General features: G+C 50.3%; 2 protein-coding genes across 5 annotated transcripts in view; one reads left to right on the top strand and one right to left on the bottom strand.

The window, feature by feature from the left end:
• Positions 1 to 50: 50 nt before the first annotated feature.
• ATP6V1E1 (ATPase H+ transporting V1 subunit E1) lies at positions 51 to 13,258 on the bottom strand. The gene is made up of 9 exons (XM_037138678.2): positions 13,100 to 13,258; positions 10,241 to 10,306; positions 8,680 to 8,789; positions 8,184 to 8,250; positions 6,759 to 6,848; positions 5,849 to 5,917; positions 3,408 to 3,502; positions 1,540 to 1,627; positions 51 to 496 (listed from the first exon to the last, which is right to left on the bottom strand). The coding sequence occupies exons 1-9, from the start codon at positions 13,130 to 13,132 to the stop codon at positions 434 to 436; spliced, it is 681 nt and encodes a 226-aa protein (XP_036994573.1). The 5' UTR covers positions 13,133 to 13,258; the 3' UTR covers positions 51 to 433.
• A 1,412-nt stretch (positions 13,259 to 14,670) lies between these two features.
• The window catches only part of BCL2L13 (BCL2 like 13), a 46,031-nt gene continuing 40,313 nt past the window's right edge, over positions 14,671 to 20,388 (top strand). Inside the window, exon 1 of one of the 4 annotated variants that reach the window (XR_008391681.1) lies at positions 14,671 to 15,353. The gene's annotated coding sequence lies outside the window, so the exon portion shown is untranslated. The remainder of the gene's footprint in view (positions 15,354 to 20,388) is intronic. The other 3 variants (XM_053665582.1, XM_037138669.2, XM_037138667.2) reach the window with 3 other exon arrangements.

The following is a 20,388-nucleotide window of genomic DNA, read 5'->3' on the forward strand; positions in this document are numbered from 1 at the left end:
CTAGGTTCCGCACAAAAAACTATTCCCTCAAACCACACTCACTTGCATAATAAATTACAACATAAACCTTTTGTTTAATAAATAGAGCCTCCAGGCTTGGATTTTACATCACACGTGCAGGTGGAGCCCCTCCACCCGCAGGTCAGGCCTGGAGAGCGGAGGCCCCATGCAGGACCGGGGCGCTAGGTAACTAGAAGCAGAGGAGAGCGAAGACGGCGAGGCCCATGCAACCACCACCCGTTCCTTCACCGCCAGGCTGCGGGACCAGCGGAGAGCTGTGATCCCTTCCGAGAAGCGAGAGGTAGGTTCCTGATCCTAGTGACTGTCACCAGTCGGCGAAGGGCATATGACACACAGGGACGATTGGAGCAGCAGAGAGGACACCTTGGCCTGCTGTGGCCTCAGCGACCAGACACGCCCGCCTGCAGCCGGCCTAGTCCAGGAACTTCCTGTTGGCATTCGCACCGAACAAGGCTCCGCGCACTTCCGGCATCATCTGTGAAGAAGTAACGTTGTTAGTAAATAGTGTAGTCGACTGGGAAACCTGGGAAGAACGGCACCTTCAAAAAAACTGAGTGTATGGGGGTGACCCTGGCGAGTGACTTCACACGGGCTTCGGGGTGCAGCTCGTGCTGTGTCATCTGTGCAGTGCAGCGTGCGCTCGGCACCCCGGGTCTCCACTGGTGGACCGCACCGCGTCCCTCAGACGGCAGGTCGTGGCCCTCCCTGGCTGGGAAGGAGCCGCGGTGATGTGGGGAAGGCACCCACCCACAGCTGCGTTTCCTCGTCTTCACCTTCTGGGCCACCTAGTCTCTTCCACGAACACTCGCTGACACCCACAGACCACACGGAAAGCTGGGGGTGCAAGCTGGGCCGAGGGGCTCCTCGCGGCAATGGAAAATCTCTTAGGATCCAACCCCGACTTCCTAAGGCTGCACGCTCAGCACAGTTGCGAGCCACACGTGGTCTTGTGCCCCCAAAACGTAGCCAGCGTGACCACGGAACTGGACTTTCTTTTGGATATTTAAGCAAAAATAAAGGAAAATGTCCAGTTGTAGCAACTGGCTGCCCTGCCGAGGCACAGCTGTCAGGTGAGCAGGTGCCGCTCCCCGTCCACGTGCGCCAGACACCTGCACAGGGCGACACCGGGCGCTTCCAAACCACACCTGCTGTCTCTTTGGAGACGTCTTCACTTGGTGCAAACGTGGGGCTGGGGGGGCCAGGAGCCCCACAGTGATCTCTTTAAACACAATCTATTTCAGCTCCCACCATTCTTGATTGACAAAGAACTTCAGTCAACCCTGATAAACAAAACCCGAGTTCTGACCTCAAATCCTCCCTCCTGTAAGTCAGGGCCCCCAGGCTACGAGCAAAACTTGCCTGAGAGCCACCTCCTGCGTCTGCACCCCTACCCTCCGTGCCATAAAGGTTGGGGATTGTTGCGACCCCCAAACGCTGATCCCATACCTTTTAAGAAGTCAAAGTGCGGACAGAGAGCAACAGATCCCGAACAGCAGGCAGTCCCAAGCCCCCACTCACCTGCTGGGCAATGAGGTCCAGTCGGCTCTCGAGAGTGTTGGAGACCTTTATTTTACGGTCCCCATTGTAGATCTCAACTCCACCAGCGCTGCAAACAGAGGAATGACCACTTTTACTGGGCTGAGGCAGGCAGACACACGGCACAATTCTCAGTTCCCCTGGAGGAGCGTTTGGGGTGTGGGGTGTCTCAATACCACAGGGGACAGTGAACATAAGTGACAGCTTGGAATAAAAAAGGCTCCTCAGGCCTGAAGGGGTGGAGCTGGTGGCCCCATCGCTCACCAGGGACATGCCAACAGGGCTTTCCTGGACCACCCAGAGTGAACCTCCCACCAGCAGCCTGCAAGGTCAGAAGGTGGATGCCACAGTCCCAGTTTGCAAATGCACAGAGTCCTGTCTGCTTCCTGAAGGCACAACTGCTGATGACCAGGGGTACTAATACGGCAAAGTCCTGTGTACACTGGGAAGTCCTGCCTCGGCCATTGGTCACTCGGGTTACTGTTGTCTCCCGGCACTCAGAGGGCGGACGGGTCAGATCCCATCACGGGAGCCTTGGGGAATGGAAACCGTTGGCCGTGTCACCGTCGCCTTGACAGCAGGCTGTGGGACAAAGGCTGGGATAGGCCTCGCAGGTTTTCTTTGGAGGACTTCAATGGGCTGTGACCCCAGTATCTTCTTTCCCCTCCTTCCCTGCCAGTCCTTTGTTCCATCTGTCAGTGGTGAAGAGGCTCCACTGTCCCCAAGGGGGATATTTAGTTCTCTGCTGAAAATCTGGAGCTGCTGCCGAGCAGAGTGGACAGCGAGGGAAGGGTGAGACCCCTGTGCAGGGATCTCCTGGGTGCCCACTGCGCATCAGGCGTCCTCACAGCGTTACAGGTAAGACAGGTTTACAGAGTTAATAATAAAATGACAAAGCTGCGGAGTAAAATGGTGGTATTTAAAACTCCAAGCAGGAGGGCCCCTCACGCTCAGGCCCTGCTCAGGGGTCTTAACTGACACCCCTTCTCTACCACAGCCCGACTCAGCGCTCCATCTGCCCGACAGCCACAGCAGTGACAATGTCCTGGGAGGAGAAGCAAGAACAGCAAGACCCAAGCCCACGCCAGGTGTGTGGGAGGGGCCACAGACCTTACGTCATCTAAGCTCCCAGAGTCCCGAGAGGCAGGTGTCATCGCCCAGATGGACTGAGCAGATCAAGGCTCTGTGAGGTCACACACTGGATCAAGGAGACCTTGCTGGCATGTGGCAGAGTCCAACCCACACCCAGCAGTAAGGCTCAAGCCCGACCTGTGCACCTCCTGGTGGGCGGAGCCCTTTAGTCACCCAGCCCTCCCCCGACCCACCCCTTTATGACACAGAAAGCCGGTGTGTGGAGCCACTTCAGATGGGGTTTAGTTCTGTCCCAGGGTCCGCGTCAGGTCCGACAGCACAGCAACTACGTGGTCCTCAGCCCTGCAGCCCAGGACCTGCACTGCTGGTGTCCCCCAGTGGGGGCGGGGGAGAGGTCCCTCCACCCCAGTCAGCAGAAGGGCTGTGGTGTCTGCAGGGCCGGGCCCTGGGACCCTCACCACCAGTGACACACGACTGCGTTCTGCTGCCAGAGGCCCCTCAGCGGGAGAATACATCACTTAGCAAAGAACGGGGTCTGGGCCCAGCTTTGCCAACTGGTTGAGAACGGTGTTGCTGCTCTGCGGAGGGAACCAAGGGACCCTCAGACGCTGGACTTGGAAAGGGTGCCCGTGGTTCAGACGAGCACGCAGGGCCCGGCAGAGACCAGGGTGCCCCGGACAACATGACCTCCACAAAGGCCCAGCTGAGGGCCTGGCTCGCAGCAGGAGGCAGGCGTGAAAAGCAGAAAAGCTCCTTACGTTTCCTCGGGCAGGTAGGCCTCCTGGTCAATCTGGACGTCAGCATCTTTCTTGGTGGCGATTTTGTACATGGGGATGGCTTTCTGCACAGCAGCCTGGAAACGCAGAAAATAACCAGTCTTAGCAGAAACTGTGAAGCAGATATTCAAAAAATCCATACACTGCAAGCATTCTGTATTTCAGGTAAGAACAGGAGACTAGGAGAGGAGTGTGAAATGGTGCAGTTGCTGTGGTAAAGTGGGGCCGTTTCACAGACAACTGGACGGAGTCACTATGTGGTCCCATAGTTCTAGGTCTGGGCCATCCAAATAAGGACAAGCAGAGGCCCCAAGGGGGACTCGCACCCCCACAAGCACAGTAGTAGTCACAGCGGCCGAAAGGACCCAGGTGTCTTTGTTGACTGGATGACCCGGAGTGTGGTGGGTGCGCGGGACTGAGCCTGAGTGAGGGGGTTTGGTCGCCTGCTGGGCACCAAATGAACCAGGGAGACACTACACAGGGAACTGAGCCAGACACAGCAGGACTAACGCTAACCCTCCTGCTGGAGGCGGCAACAGTAGTTAAATCCACAGAGACAGGTGGTCTGGGGGCTGGGCAATGAGTTTAATGGCGTCAGAACTTCACTCCAGGGACATGAAACTGGAGGAGATGGTGGTGACGGTTACGCAGCACTGTGCACTTAAAGCAACTGTGCATTTAAAGTTGTTAACTTTTTATTATGTCATTTTATCAGTTTTCTTATAGATGGAAGTGAGCTTTTAACTACAGTATTGTAATCAGTGTGATAAAACACCTAACAGTGGAAAGTCCAATCTCTGAACAACAGTGTGAGCACTTCAGCATTGAGCTGGCCAAAAAGTCTGTTTAGTTTTTTCCATAAAATGAAAAGCACATTGTTCATTTTCACCCCTAGCTTTACTGATTCGGAGACGCTGAGTCTGTCCTGTCAGCCATCTCCCACTACGGGCTTCTGATGGGCAGGGGCCAGGGCTGCTGCTCAGCATCCTCCAATGCATGAGACGGCCCCACAGCAAAGGATTACTTGGCCACAATGTCAATAGCACCAAGAAACTGCACAAACCACTTTTGACATGTTTGATCAGTCACAGCACCTTCTCCACACACTGCACAAACCTTTTTTCGCATTTCAGTTGCATTTTTACTTTTCTTGAAATAAAACATAATGTGCCAAAAATGTTGCATGTTTTCTTCCATCTTCAATATTAAAATGGCTACACAAAAATTCACCAATTTTGGTGAGTTTTTAGTCAATTTTAATTGCATTGTGACAGCAACATCGTTTCAAATGAAGTTAAAGACAACTAAGCACTGCTAGAGCCATCGCACCGAACAATCATAATGGACTTTTGTCCAACCCAATGCAAATGTAAATAACATCTTAAAGGAACCTGGACGTTTTGCTCTGACTGTGTCAGCGGTTCAGCAGGTCGGTGCCTGTCTTCCCTCCCCTCGAATCTGACGCAGTGCCACCCTGGAGAGCTGCTCAGGACGCAGGGACACTGCCACTGTGTCTGCCTTGAGAAACTTTCGGGCACCCAGGGACATGCCTGCGTCACCTGGGAAAGGCCGGCAGGCAGCACGGACCTGCTGCCACAGCGCGAGGAGCCACCCAGTGTGTCTGCCTCCCTGCCGCGCGGGCTCCCAGACAAGGCCATGGACCCACGTCACCAACACAGTGCAGAACCACGGTGCCCTCGTCCACCGTGCAGGCCAAGGGGCTCGCACACCTAGGCCGCCTGGCCTGTACCTTTCCTTTTCTAGGAGACTAGTAATTTGGGGAGACAAGTCACAGAACGAAAAGGTATCCTGCAGAGTGAATGTACTAGTTTGTAAGAAAGGGGAGATGAAGGCCTTGGCACTCACACCGTGACCTGAGAGCCAGCTGCGTGGAAGGTTTTGCCTGAAGAGCCACTCGACGGTACAGACCTGGGCGAGGGCGTCCACCCGGGCCTGGGGCTCACCGGCCTCCCGTCACAACCGTGGTGCACCTGTCCCGGCCAGCAGCTCGCACCACAGGCTGTGGTGCCCCCCCTCCTGGAAAGGGCAGGAAGCAGCCCCAGGGCCAGAGCTGCGTGTGCCTGCGCTGCTGACCGCCCTTCTCTGGCGCCCAGCACCCCTCCAGGTAGGAGATGTCAGGTTGGAGGCAGGCCTCGCTGGCCGAGAGCAGTGGGCCGGCCCTGCCCAGTTCTAGTGGGTGCAGCCCACCACTGTTTGCAGAAGATCAGGGTCTCACCGAGTCTCTAGGAAGGAGGTGGGGGCCAACTCGGGAGGCAGTGTGGCCCCTCGAGGAAATCAGAGGCTGAGCGCATGGGGCCAAGTTGCCACACGTGTTAGGGCCCCTCTTCCCCGTGGGCACACTGCCATCTCTCAGAGCGTGCACCCAATTCCCTCGAAAAAGGGTCTTTCTCCAAGCTCTTTACCTTGACCAGAGGGAAATCCTGTTTCCGGCAACGAACCACCATCCGGGGCTCCAACAGCTGGTACATCCCCTGCAACACAAGTGGGTGCGGTCAGTGGGAAAACACGCTGTAAAGTCAGGCAACAGCAAGACAGCGCTTTTCGGATTCTCCCCTCTGGTTCTGAAAAAACAGTGTAGATTTCCCCAAAAAACAGCATATAACAAAAGGGAGGACGTAAAAACATGGTGTCGATGTCACCAAGCAGAAAAACACACCCAAAGCTCAGGTGGCAAGAAAACAGAATTTCTACAGGAGCCACACCTCAAATCAACTGGGTAACTGGTGTAAGTAAAATAAGGACTCACAGCCAAGCAGTAAAGGGTTAAAGTGTATACAGCCTCTCGCCTGAACCCCAGCAGTCAAAGCGAGGAATACTAGTCTAGTGGTGAAATCAAATTAGGACTCCGATTCGAAGCTTCAGAACTGAAAGCTGAAGGCTGCACGCACTCAGACCCACGCTGTAAAAAGTCACGAAAGAGCAGTGAGCGCGGACTCTTGTCCAGCCCCACGGACAGTCCTGCCGCCTCATGCAGTGCCGTTCTCCGCCAGACCAGGGACCGAGCCAAGGGAAGGGAGACCAGGGCAGGGGAACAAGGGAGCTGTCCTCTACACAGCTGGACATTTTTTAAGAAAGATTTTATTTTCAGAGAGGGGAAGAGGCACCGAGGTGCCGAATGTGCAAGAGAAACATTGACCGGTTGCCTCTAGTGCCCCAACCCAGGCCCGTGCCCTGACTGGGAATCGAACCTACCACCTTTGATTCGCAGGTGGGCACTCGATCCACGGAGCCACACCAGCCAGGGCAAGCCTGTCAATTTTTTAGGTACTGTGGCTATAAACTGGAGTAGACCTGGCCTATACAGATAGATACCTGGAGAACCAGTCCGTCCAGCAGCACCTGGTACCTGGTTGTATCCTTGACCACCCTGCCGAGTCTCTGTTTTGCGTCGTTGAGTAGGTCCTACGATGAGTGGAAGAGAAAGCAGTTATCTCTGTACCTGGGTAGTCGGCATAAAACGCATCGTGAGCACCAGCTCATGCCCCGCATCACAGCTCGTAGCTGTGTCCATTCATTGCATCCTCTGAGTCGCGTGATGGACCAGGTGCACCCCGAGCACACAAGTCCCAGGTAGCACCACCGTGGCTCCCTGGGGGCCGGTCTGCAGAACAGCCCAGACCAGCAGTCGGTTCCGGACAGACACACTGACCAACACGGGAAGATTTGTGTGGTATAGACTCAAAAAGTAAGCTGTTAAGGCGGTTATACAAGATGATTCTATTTTTAAAAAGATTTTATTTATTTACTTTTACAGGGAATGGAAGGGAGAAAGAGGGAGAAAAACATCCATTGGTGGCCTCTCACACACCCCCAACCAGGGACCAAACCTGCAACCCAGGCCTGTGCCCTGCTCAGGATTGAACCTGTGCCCTTTTGTTTTGTGGGACGCCCCGCTCACTGGGCCAACTTCCCGTTTTTACTGATGGAAACACCACTCTCCTAGTTAGGCCTGACATTTGGTATTTGGCATTGAACTTGGAGGAGGGGAATCAGCAGTCAACGTCTTCCTGTAAAACGTGTCAGATTCATCTAGTGAGAATCGTATCTTTTAACGTCAGTTTGTTTCTTTAATCATCCAATAGAATGGTATGGTTTCCATTTATTCAAGTGTTACAGCTTTTTCCATGGAGGTCTTGTCAGTTACATTCACTCCCCCAAATTAAAAATAATGTTCGTAGCTATTGTTGAGCGATCTACTCTGTTTTACTTGCTAATTGGTTACTGTTGGAATGTAGGAAAACTTAATTTCTCTAAGTTCTCTTTGTAGCCTTTCTGCCACCTTCTGAACTAATTACTAATTCTTACTGTTTTTTGGATACAACATCCACAGAAAACACAATGTTTTCTGTGTAGATGAACGAATCTGCAAAAATAGTCATTGTTTCTTTCTTTCCCAACTGGACACAGCTCTTACTTCTCCACTTTATGAAGAGCTGAGAGCCCTGCAATAACCGTGAGCAGCAGTGGACAAGCGGCAGGCAGCCCGGTCTCGTCCTGACTGTGACTCTGACCTTCTGGGCTTTCTCAGCCGCACACTGCGTCTTTGTGCCCTCTGCCCTCTTCCAGGCAGCCCTGCCCATGGTTCCCTCGTGTGTGACCTGTGTGACAGTCTGCCGACCAAATGCTCTCTCTAAAAATCACTGAACTCTTTAATTACTGAACAGTAACTAGTATATTCTCTATAATAGGCAAATAAACATTTTATAATTTTATAACTGACAGGGGTGAATTACTCACTGTAATAAGGTCATCTCTCGCTCTGAGGACTTTGAGTCTTGCCTGATTCATCAGATTGGACATCTGACTGCAAAGGGTATGAAAAACAGTATTGGTGCCAGATAAAAACCAAAACCCGCAGAGAAAGAAATGTGTAGCTTCCTTTGTACACACAAACACCTCTTTGTCTATACCTCAAAGAGAACGCCACTGAAACATACTTAGGTATTTCTACAACATTCTCCTCAAAGGTAACGAAATATTTATTAAGTGCTTACCAAGTAGCAAATAATATCCTATCAGTTATTCCAGGGTAAGCTCCCCAGAGTCCTCTGGGGCTCCCACTTCCACAGGCGAGGAAAGAAGTTGAGCAGTGGGCCCCAGGTCAGGCAGGCAGCGAGGACCCAGTTAAGACACGACCCAGACTTGCTTGGCTCCGGAGCACCTGCTCCGTCCTCCTGTCCCACTGACTTTGTGACACTCCCTTAGTTTGATGCCGTGACCAGGACCCACTTACATTTTCTTCTGCTGCTCAATCTGCTTTTCTTTCTTCTCATAGTATTCCATAATCTTCAGTCTCTGGGTTTGCACGAGACGACCTTTCTCGATGTTGAACTCTTCTTCTGCCTGCCAGGGATGAAGTAATTCAAGACATCAGATTCTGAGTTTTATTTTAAGCAGTTGGTGAGCAGAAGTACTTGCTTATAATCATCTTATTTTAGACCAAAAGCAGGAAATGTATTGTTATTTGTCTTCAAAGATTACTTAATTTACTCAAAAAGGAAGACCAGTGATTTTCATCATAAATAATGAATCAGAGGACTGAAAATTTTATCAAGGATCGTACTACCCAGAAACAAAGTTACAAAAGATATAATCAGGTAGAATATTTTGTATATAAAAAAATCATTAGGCATTCTAAATTTAGTCCATTTGCTTACTAGAGAGCTAATGAAAACAACGCCAAATTTGGAGTTTAGAAAATCTGGGTTACCGCCTACAGAACAATGTGATTTTCTGTGTATAAATAATGTGCAACTGGAAGCAGTCACACAATTTTGCCTTTGTAACTGGCAGGAGGTTCCGTTTTCTGCCATAGGTACTTCCTAGGTATCTATTTTTTTTGCAATAAGCATCAATGAATGAAAAAGCAAAAGAGCAACAAAAAAATAATACACCTTTTTTTAATCAACTATCACAGTTAGCTATAGATTTTAATGTCTGAATGCTGGATTCCATGAGAAAATCAATTCATTCATTACTGTTTTTAATTAAATGTTTTTAAGTTTTCAAGTTTTGTTAGGAAGATTTTAGATTTACAGAAAAGTTGCAAATTTATGAGACTGTACTTTCACGTACCGTTTGTGAACGTCTTATATACACGATTTGTCAAAACCAAGAAATCAACACCAGCCCATTTCCACGAACCAAAACCTGAATACTGTTCCCTTTGTTGCTACTTAACGTCCTTTTCTGCTCCAAAACACCAGCCAGGACACCACTGACATGGTCATCGGACCCGTGACCGTCACTTCCCTTGTTTCTCACGGGCAAGGCAGCTTTGAAGAACACCGGTGTGGCACAGCACGTCCCTTCATTTGGTTCTGATCCCTGTCACTTGGGTTGGTGTCGGGGGAGGACACCACACAGGGGAAGTGTCCTCCTCCGGTCATATTTAGGGCGACCTGCGCCATTACCCACCTCACTTGCTTGGGTCACTACTTTTCCTTTTCCTTGGAAGTCCGGCCCGCACTCTGGGGAGGGTGGTGGCTGGGGGCGGGGGGGTTAAGCTCCAGGTTCTTGCCGCGGGCAGTAGCCTACATGTATTTTGTGGGGTTCCCCTCTAAGGACTGTGTTTTTTCTCCCCATCCACTACTTTTCCATCCGTACCATAACATTTCAGGACACTCACTAGCAATCAACGTCAGAAAGGAAATTTTGTTTTTAATGTTCAATATGAGACATATTCTTATTAACCCTGTGCAATGCATTGTTAAATAATTTTACTAATTACTGTTTATCAAAGTAGGACAATATAAAACTTTGTAACTTCTTAAATCTCAAAAATGGAATCTTACTTTTGCATCTATTTCTTCTGCTTTTTCATTGGCTTCTTGTTCAATAAAAGCCATCATATGCTTAATCTAGAAGGAAAAAGAAGAGATTATTTTACTTCTGAGTATAAAAAGAGAAGAAAGTGTATCTTTTCTGATTCAGTCAACTACTTCCTGACTCCATGGGATGCGCCAGGCCCTGTGCACAAGGGAAATCAGAGGGTCCCCCCACAGGGAGTTCGCTCCAGCACACAGCCGAGGCGCAGTACTCAATAACCGGGTACCCTCCTCCCGAGGAACTGGGATCCACTGAGGCCTCCCTCCAGGCAGCTCCTCTGCCTCCGCCCCTCTGACCCACCCGCACCGCTGCTGCATCCACTCCTCCGGCTCCCCCCCCCACACAAGTCCACCTGACTTCTGCCCTCTCCAGTCCACTGCAGCTGCACTCAGGAAATCACAGTCTCCTTGCTCTGAAATCTTGGCCTTATCTTTTTTGATCTTCCAACATCTTTTAAAAAAGATTTAATGTACTTTTAGAGAGAGGGAAAAGGAAGAATAGAGAGAGGGAGAGAAATATCGATGTGATAGAAACATCCAATGGTTGCCTATCCCATGTGCCCTGACCGGAGACCGAACCTACAGTCCAGGCCTGTGCCTAGACTGGAAATTAAACCAGCAACCTTTCACTTTGCAGGATGGCACCCAAACCACTGAGCCACACTGGCCAGGGCCAGAGTCTATTTTAAAAGTGACACAATACTTAACAAAATCTCAAGGCTTAAACTATTTGGGGCACCTACTTGAGGGTTCCATGTACAGAAAGCCCCATGGCCTTGCAGAAAGGACCGGCTCCCACACACCTGTGTGCATGGGGCCAGGTGAGAATGGCAGCTTCCCCCAAGTTCAGTTTGAGGCCTCAGTGAACCCAGTCTGGAATTTTAAAAGTAGTTTCACTAAATACAGTCATCAAATCAGATGTTTATAAATACCACAATGGCACTAACTTTAACCCAGGTCAAAAAAAGCCTGTTTACACTCAACCCCTTAAGGACATTTAACTCCACCCCTAAGGCAGAAGAATCTGCTTTTCTTTTTCCAGCTAACGCACTAATTTAATTCTTTGTTGTCAGATTCCTCTGACAATCTGGTGACATAAATGACAAAAAAGCACATATACACAAGTATTTTGTACAATGGGAAAGAAGTCAAGAAAACTAAAATTTACTAGGCACATCTATGTGCTTAGCACTTGGCCTATTCACGGCTGGAAATATGGGAACAAAAATCTACTGGTGTCCGGAAGCTTTGTGCAGCGTGCAGGGTCCTGGCAGATGTCTTCATTCTTTCAATTTTATAGGGAAAAAAAAGTGATTATGACTTAGAGCCCAAGGAAATGCACTGCTTTACCTTTGTATTTCTCCTGGGGAAGCCTAAGTCTTCAATATGTTATAACAAGGAGGGGGGGAAATGAAGGAGCAAGAGTAAGAGGAGACTAGGTCCTAACGACTGCACTACCAGAGTATGAGGAGGGCACTGTACTTTTCCACTTGTCAAGTTTTTCCTGCAGTAAAAACCTGAGCAGCAGTGCTAAATGTTCAAAGTCCACTGCTCTGCCCAGGTAGCCAGCTGGTTAGAGCTTGTCTCAGTAGCCAAGGTTGTAGGTTCAATCGCGAGTCAGCATACATCCACGAATCAACCAATGAATGTCTGCACAGATGAGTGGAACAACAAATCGATGTTTTTTTCTTTCCCTAACATCAACTAAACCTTTAAAATATTAATTGGAAAAGCCCAATGATCTGTAAGACTGTTGAAAGCTTTCTTGAAATTCTCCAGAGGCCATTTTTGTCACCCTTTTTCCTTTGCGATTAGCACAAGAAACGCTGAAATGAAGAAGAAATGTTCCATGTGCATGTTCGGTTAAGCCTAAAATTCAAAGGTATTTTCAAGGAAATGGAAACATCCTAAGAAAAAAACACTGTATTGCTCATCAAAAAATATCCATAAGCCAGCGAGTGAGCTTTAGTCACAGAATTTTCCTGCCTCTAAAAGAAGGACACTTCGTTCTCCAAATTAGGCGGAGATTAAATTGCAGCGTTAAACCCCCTTCTTTATAAAACCTATTGGCAACATGACCCCTAAACCCAAGGACCCTGGTTTCAGAATCTCTCTGGGCCGGACAAGTTCTGCGGAGAGACTTAGGCAGTTGAACGTTCCTACTGCCTACAGACTTGAAAGTCTGGCTCATTTCTTAACAAAACAAAAAAACCCCACACAGTTGCCCAGAACTGATTATTTGCTTGCAAAACTGATGTACATCTACAACCTTGGTAACAATCCTCCCCATAGACCTTGGCTCATTACTTCATGCCGAACACTGCTGGGCGCACGCAGGTGAGGAGGAGAGCTAAGCGCCGCACGGACAGGAACGCACAGCCTCGCGGGCCGACCCCTCCAAGGTGACAGCGACTGTCAGGTGGGCGACCTCAGAACGACGACGCCCGCGGGAGCGGCTCTCCGCCCTTGGCATCGTCAGGGTTAAAGCCCCGGGAAGAGGGCGTTCTCAGCCTTGCATTCCCCTTGCCTTTCCATCCGTGTTTGCCACGCTCTGCACCACCAGGAATAAGGAAAAGGGAACCCGAGTGGGGGCCGAGAGGCCACGCAGGCGGTTCGCGAGACTGGGCACCCGTCACAGGAGCAGTGGGGCTCCTCCCGGGTCGGCAGGACTTCCTTCCGCAGACAAGCCGCCAGGTCGCCGGGGCCGGGGACGCTATGGCGCACCCGGGATGCCCGAGGCCGTGTCCACCCACCCTCCCGGCGCCTGGCTCGGCCCAGCCCGGGACAAACGTTGCAGCATCGCGGGACCCACGGCCAGCCCCCCACCTGCTTTTGCACGTCAGCATCGCTGAGGGCCATGGCGACGGCGAGGCTGGGCAGGTGCACGACGAGCTCGAGTTTACGCCTCAAGGAGATAATGGACTGGAGGTGAAGACAGAAGAAAAACCAGCGTAGGTTCCGCTTTCCTTTGCTTTATAACCCCAGCTTCCGGTTCCTGTCACGTGACCGCGTAGCCAAGACACGTGGACACTACCACCCAATGAGGAAAGAGTAGGCTCGGGGCTGTCCCGTTCCCCCCCCCCCCCCACTGCCGGACTAGGCGCATGCGCATGTCCCAGCGCTAGTCCCTTCACTTTATATGCAAATGTATTGGCGCATTTTCCTGCAACAGTCTCCTTTCCGGTGAAACAGACGGAAGATCAGGGATTTCGGCATCTGAAGTTAGTGGAGCTGTGTGGAAACCCACAAAGTGGGCCTCATCTGGTTCAGTATTCTCATGAACTGAGCCACTCCAGATGAGTTTGTTTCTCTCATCTTGCTAGTTCCTGCGTTAGTAACTCCACTCTTCACCATCCCAGACATTTCCAGGATTTATGCCCCCCTCCATCATCCCTAGGTCAGCGTGAGGCGACATTCATTTTTTTAATACAGACCCTCCTACCACTTAAGTGTTCTGCAAATAATGGGTTGGAGAGCGAAAGGGGCAATGTAATGTCACATGTATAATGTTATGAAATTAATGTTTGAAACAGACATGGCACTGTCAAGACCAACGTGATCTTTTTGAAAACTGTGCTGATCTTTGTCATTTATTGTAACTTTTGAGACATTAAAAAACACAGAAAGGTACTGTGGGTAAAAAAAGGGAGTTGTCTGGAAACTAACCTCAGGAAGTGATGCGATCTTAAATTCCTAACTGGGCAGGAAATGATGTGTAGCCACGCCCCCACGCGTAAAACCTCTTCACTAAAGGGTTCTCTTAGCCTCCAGCAAGCCCTATTGTTTCTGTCCGTCCACGTTAACACACCTTTGAAGTAAATTCTAACTGCCTTCAGCAGAATAATGTTGCCAGCCACCCTGTTATCCAATCTCTACCTTGCTTTCTTCCGGTATCATGTAATCTGTCATTCCATCAATTTAAAAAAAATTTCACGCAAGGATATGTTCTCTGATTTTTGATGGAGAGACACAACTGGGCCCGCTGTCCTAAGAATTTTTTTTTCAATATATGGTTGCTTCTGGTGCATCCCGTGCTGGGAACTGGCCCCTACTGGGAACTGGCCTGCAACCCAGGGATGTGCCCTGATGGGGAATCGACGCGACCTTCTGGTTCGCAGGCCCGTGCTCAACCCACTGAGCTACACCAGCCAGGGCTTAAGAATTTTTATCTGTTCTATAAAGCAGGGGTTTTAGGAGAGGTTTGGGAGGATCCAAGAGACTACTCATCAGCTTTCCAGGGCTGTCCTTTCAAGGTCGTGGCCTTCACTGATTGGCAGGCACGGGGTGGAGTGTCGTTAGTCACGGCATCCGGTCCGGAGGTTAGCTTTGGCTTGGTTTAAATATTACACCTTCTCGACTGAATCCCGCAAAGGACGCTGGGTTCCGGTAGACCTCCCATAACAGTCTACTATATGTCCAACGCTAGGTGCTGTGAACAAAACAAAAAGGGGGTACTGGCAGCCCCGTTTTTCTCCACAGGGCCTCTGCTCCAACAAAGGTCTCCCCGCCCCGAGAAACGGCTCTCTACGCCACGCCAACCCCACCCCAGAAATCCCAGCTTTCAAGGGTGCTTCCCCAACCACTGGCTGCCAGCTCCGCGGCTCTCCTGACACTTCTCCAACTCGCTAGTCTGTGGACACGGGACGTGTTCTGTGGACGCAGCAACGTTCCCACCACGGCAGTCTCCACCCTCTCTGAGCACAGCGGTAGAACGCCCCACCCGCCTCCTTGCAGCCGCTGCCAACCACTTCGGCCGATCCCAGGAATCATAGAGTTGAGCGACCCCCAGGAAGAGACGCCGGCTCTTCCGGGGCACATCTGCGCGAAGAGACTTCCTAACCTCTATGGCTCGTACTTCCGCTCGGGAAATCCGCCTATTCCGGAGCCCCTGGGCGACCCCACCTGCTGACCCCGACGCCAGCAGTGACGGAAGCACGCCGGCGGTGACCTAACCCTCTAACATGGCGGCGGCGGTAGATTAGGGTCGCGGGTCGCAGCCACCGCGCCGCTGGAGGAAGGACGCTGTGTGAAATAAGTGCCGCCGCCGCCGCCTCTTCCACCTCCTCTGGGCCAGGGCCAGGTGAGGGGAGTGGGGTTCTGGGCGCGCGCAACAGGGTCTCAACCAGCTCCACCGGCGGCTTTCACGGGTCAGGAAGGTGTCCTGAGATGGTGCCGGACCTCCGGCTGCTCGGCGGTTCCGAGGCCGCGGGAATGTCCGTGGGTGTCGCCTTAGCGTTCTGGAAGCTGGACTTGTCCGGCCAGGTCCCGCCGCGATCGCGCGCGGAGCGGGGCTTCCTGAGCGGGTGGCGGGTGGCGAAAGGCGGGGGGCCCTTACCCCGAAACACCGCTCTTCTGTTAGAAGCAGGAGTTCGTTCAGAGCGGTTCTGGGCCAGCCCTGCCAGCCCTAATGTTTGGAGTCGTTTGTCCTCTCCGCACTGACGTGCGGACATCAACGATGAGGACAGTGATGATGATAATGATTGCTGTCACACACTGCCCCGGGTCCACGCCTCCTAGCCCTCTTTCCACTCGCCGCTCCGGGGGGACTCTCTGCTCCTGTTTGGCTTAGGCTTCCGAGCCGAGGCTCGGACCTTAAGTGAGACCCTATGGCCTAGCCCGCTGCCTCCAGCCTTGGCCTCTCCGGCACCAGAGCGCGTTTGACCCAGTGGACCCCGCCGTCTCCGCCTGGAGGCGGTAAACCGCCCCCCGTGGGCTGTCGAGCAAACCAGCCTGGAAGCCGGTGAGGCTCCCCTGAGGCTGCTCGTGAACCGTCACGTTCTCTCTGCCTCAGCTTGTCCTGCGGCCACACCCTCATGGTGCCTCTCTTTTCTAGTTTCCCGGAAAACTGAGCAAAGGCTAGTGGAGGTCTGGCCACGCAGCCACTGCGCATGTACACCTGCAAAGTGGAAACAGTCAGCCTGATGAAGCACCTCCTCTTGGTGATAGGCCATCAGGGGTTTTTTAACTCTTTTACTCTTGTTTGGTCTCGTACTGGTCCCAGCATTCTTCCCGCCCCCCCCCCCCCCCCCCCCAATGACTTCTTGTCTTGTGGAGGGTTGTACCCTGATAGCTGAATTCCGTGGGAGGCTCTGTAAGGTTGAGTCCAGCCAGTTCAGTCCAGACAAGACGAGATCACCAGCACGTGGGGTAGTATTTACCAAACATCCAGACAGTGATTACAGCAGTGATAGTCATCGCCCTAAAAAATGTGTCTCTTACCCAATAACGTAGACCTGCAGAACAAGTTTTAGTTATTTGTTTTTTTTTTATTTCTCATCCGAGGATATGTTTATTGAAGTGGTTTTTCTTTTGTTTTTAAGAGAAACATTGATCAGTTGCCTCCTGTACACTCGGGACCAGGGATCCAGCCCACACCCCGGGCTCCCTGCTGACCGGAATCAAACCCCTTAAACCCACCTGGCCAAGTTACAAAACAAGTTTTCAACAATTATCAAGTACTGCTGTTCTATTTTTATCACTTTTTAAAACATGACTTTGATTTATATTTTACTCCAAGTAATTGGTCACTAAGGGTTCTTAATGTATATTATAGATTTCTCAGAACTATTTTGAATAGCTTTATTCAGATATAATTAACATACACAACTCACCAGTTGCACAACTTAGTAGTTTTTAGTGCTTTCTCTGAGTGTTCAGCCATCACCACGATTCTTACCACCCCAAGGGGAATCCCAGCCCCCTTAGCAACCCCTCTTGACCCCCAGTCTCCCCACTTCCCAGCCTGGGCAGCCACTGTGTTACTCTGGTCTCAGTAGAGTCTCAGATTCTGGTTGGAGGTTTCATATAAAGGGAATTATATGTGGACTTTGTTACTTTTTTACTTAGCATAACTTTTACAGACTTTATTTATTTTTACGGAAAGGAGAAGGGAGGGAGAGAAACATCTGCTGGCTGCCTCTCACTCACGCCCAGCTGGGGCCCAGGGCCTCAGCACAGTGTTTTCAGGGCTCGGCCAGGCTGTGGTGCATGTCTGCACTTCATCTCATTTCACGGCCACATGCTCTTCCCCTGTGTGAAGCTACTATGTTCTTGTATCCATCAATCGATGGGCAGTGATTTCCATGCTTTGGCTGTTACACACACAGTGCTGCCGTGATCACTCACGTGCAGGTTTTTGTTTAGGCACGTGCTTTCATTCCTCACTGGCCGGGACCTGGGAGTGCAGAAGTGGCTGAACCCGGCCTCCCTGCGACACCAGCTCTCGGCACCCATCCGGGACCTGAGGAATCCATTGTGAAAGTCAGTCTGTGTTCGTGTGTCTGTGGGGAGAGTGAGTGCTAGCTGATGAGTGAGAGCATTTCCAGGCAGCTCTTTTTTGTTGATTGATTGATTGATTTTTAAGTTTTTATGAGTTTATTCATGCCAAATTGACAATTGCATGGAAGCCAAAATCTCAGCAGATTGAGAAACTGCTCCCTGGCAACTCTTTAGGTTTTATTTTTAGAGAGACGGGAAGGAGAGAGGGGAGAGAAACATCATGTGCAAGAGAGACATCAGTTGATTGGTTCCCTCTCACACACCCCCAAGTGGGGGCCTGCCCTACAGCCCACACATGTGCCCCAATGGGAATGGAACTGGCAACCCTGAAGTTCAGAGGCCCAAGCTGCAGTCTGATGTGCCCCACCAGCCAGGGGTGAACTATAGGGTTTTGGTCGGGTGTGTTTGAGTTGGAAAGGGGTGGCCTGTGTTAGAATACGTAGAGATTGGTGAGCTTTAAAATGACAGCTTGCTCAGTTGCATTTCTCAGCTGGGGGAGTGGGTTGTAATTTCACTAGAATTTTTTATTTTTATTTTGGAGAAAGTCTTAGAATTCTGTAGGAGCTAATAAAGCATGGATTAAAAAATAGTTATTGGATTCATGTTAATTTGTGGAACTTCAAAGAAAGTTCCCTACTCAGACCACCATTGAGTTTTGAGACTAGAGGTCTGGTAACCACACAACTTTGTTAATGTTTTAAATGACAAGTTTTGATTTGCGGCAGAGATATCTAGATTTTTATTTTTCTCTTTGCAAACCAGGATTATAGATCTGTTCAACTCCATATTACTGGAGTAGTAAATAATCTTGTTACATTGTAATTTTATTATAGTGGAAAGAAATGGCCTAAAAACAAAGAGCTTCCTGAATTAATTTAATTAAACATTAAGTTGTAATGTGTCTCTGTCACGGTTCTAAGGGTAGGTAAGGAATATAATGTAGGTATGACATCCTATTATTTTATCTTTATTGTGTTTTTTCCCATTACCAGGACATTCTAAATTAGTGTGTCTGAGGTGGGTGGCATAAATTACTATATATCTTTTTTTTTTTAAAGATTTTATTCACTTATCTTTAGGGGGGAAGGGAAGGAGAGACGGAGAGAAATATCAATGTATGGTTGCCTCTCATGTGTCCCCCGCTGGGAACTGGCCTGCAACCTAGGCATGTGCCCTGACTGGGAATCAAACCGCGATTGGTTCACAGGCCCGTGCTCAATCCACTGAGCTAACCAGCCAGGGCTATATATCGTTTTATTATTTTTTAATCCTCACCTGAGGATATCTTTATTGATTTTAGAGAGGAGGTTGGGGGGCGGGGAGGGAGGAACATTGGTCAGTTGCCTTTCGGTGCACACCTGGACCAGGAATTGAACACACAGCCTAGGTGCGGGCTCTGACCCGGAATTGAACCCGGGACTTCTCAGTTTACTGGATGGACAACACTCCGCCCAACCATGGCAATTCTGAGACTTTTTAAAGCTTCCATTTCGACCCTGAGTTGCTGTGTTCTCCCCCTTCTGTTTTGGAACTGTACTGCACAGTTTATCCCTTGCTCTGTGTTTCTTTAAAGTGTAAAAGTGCTTAAGTCTCTGTACCTGCCCAGAAGGAGAACGGAGCAAGTGAGCGCTTAGCCCCGTCGCTCCTTTTAGCCTCTGTCCTTTCTTTCCTGCACACAGTGCTCTGTGTTTGGAAGAGCGGACTGACCGTGCCACTCACCCCAACCTGTGCGGCCACCATGGGACCCTGGCGCTTTCCCTCTCAGATGTTCCGCCCACACTCTGGCCCCTACTGACTCCTGGGCACACTCCATCTTGGTCTGTTCCCAGCTTTCGGCTGCCACTGTCCTCTGCCAGCTTCTCACCTTTTGGCCACCCCTGAAATGTTAGTGTTGCCCTGAATTCTAATTGTATTTCTTTTTCATATCATGTCTCCTGAGAAATAAATATTTCTCTGCTTCTTCCTCTGGTCGTCATGCTTGGGGTGGGGATGGTGATGGGGGTACAGAGTTCTTCCCTCCCAACCCCTCACTGAGAGTCGTTGATACAAATAAGATTGAGGATTTACTGAGCTTTATTTTCTATACTTTGTAATGTGAAAACAGTAGGTTGTGTTTCCTGTGTTTTCAAACTCTAGCCCCTCTGCACACTCCCTGCGATGTTGGCTCCCTCCCCATCCTTCCCACTGCTTGGTGCGGGTACAACTTTGTGTCTCCAGTCCATACCTCTTTCTGCATTTAAGACCTGGGTATCCAACTAGTTGTTGTATGTCTCCACCTGGACAACCCGTAGGCGTTCGAAAATTCAGTGTGCACCAAAGCGAACTTGGTGCCCTTGTCCCCAAACCAGCCCTTCTCTTGTACCATTTTCCATGCAGCTCACTCAGGCAGTGTCTCACTGAGTTACTTGACATACCTTTGAACTTGGCCTGTTTTCCTGTCCACCACCTTCCTGCTGGTGTTTTTGTCCAGCTCATGGAAGATTTTCCCAATCTTCCTCTAACTTGTGTACTTGTCTTCCATCTCCCGCACCAGCTCCAGGGTGAATTTGGAAAGTGCCGTAGGATCTGTTAATGTGCTTCTGTGGCTTAAAGCCCTTCTGTGATTTCTAAGGGGTTCTGCAGTAGTTTTTAGCCTGTTTACATCATTACGTAATTTGTGAATCAAATGAAAGAAATGGAGTGTTTTTCTCTCCAGAAAGAAAGGCTCATGCACATGGACTGTGCACACAGTTTTAGGAGGTTCGTCCGTGGACACAGCCGCAGTAGCTCCTGGAGTGCAGGATCCAATACAAACTTCCTAGCCTCCCCCACCAGACCGGCATGGCCGGCGCTGACTT

This window comes from Artibeus jamaicensis, unplaced genomic scaffold, assembly GCF_021234435.1.
Source record: "Artibeus jamaicensis isolate MK-2021 breed Jamaican fruit bat unplaced genomic scaffold, CSHL_Jam_final contig_415, whole genome shotgun sequence".
NCBI lineage: Eukaryota > Metazoa > Chordata > Mammalia > Chiroptera > Phyllostomidae > Artibeus > Artibeus jamaicensis.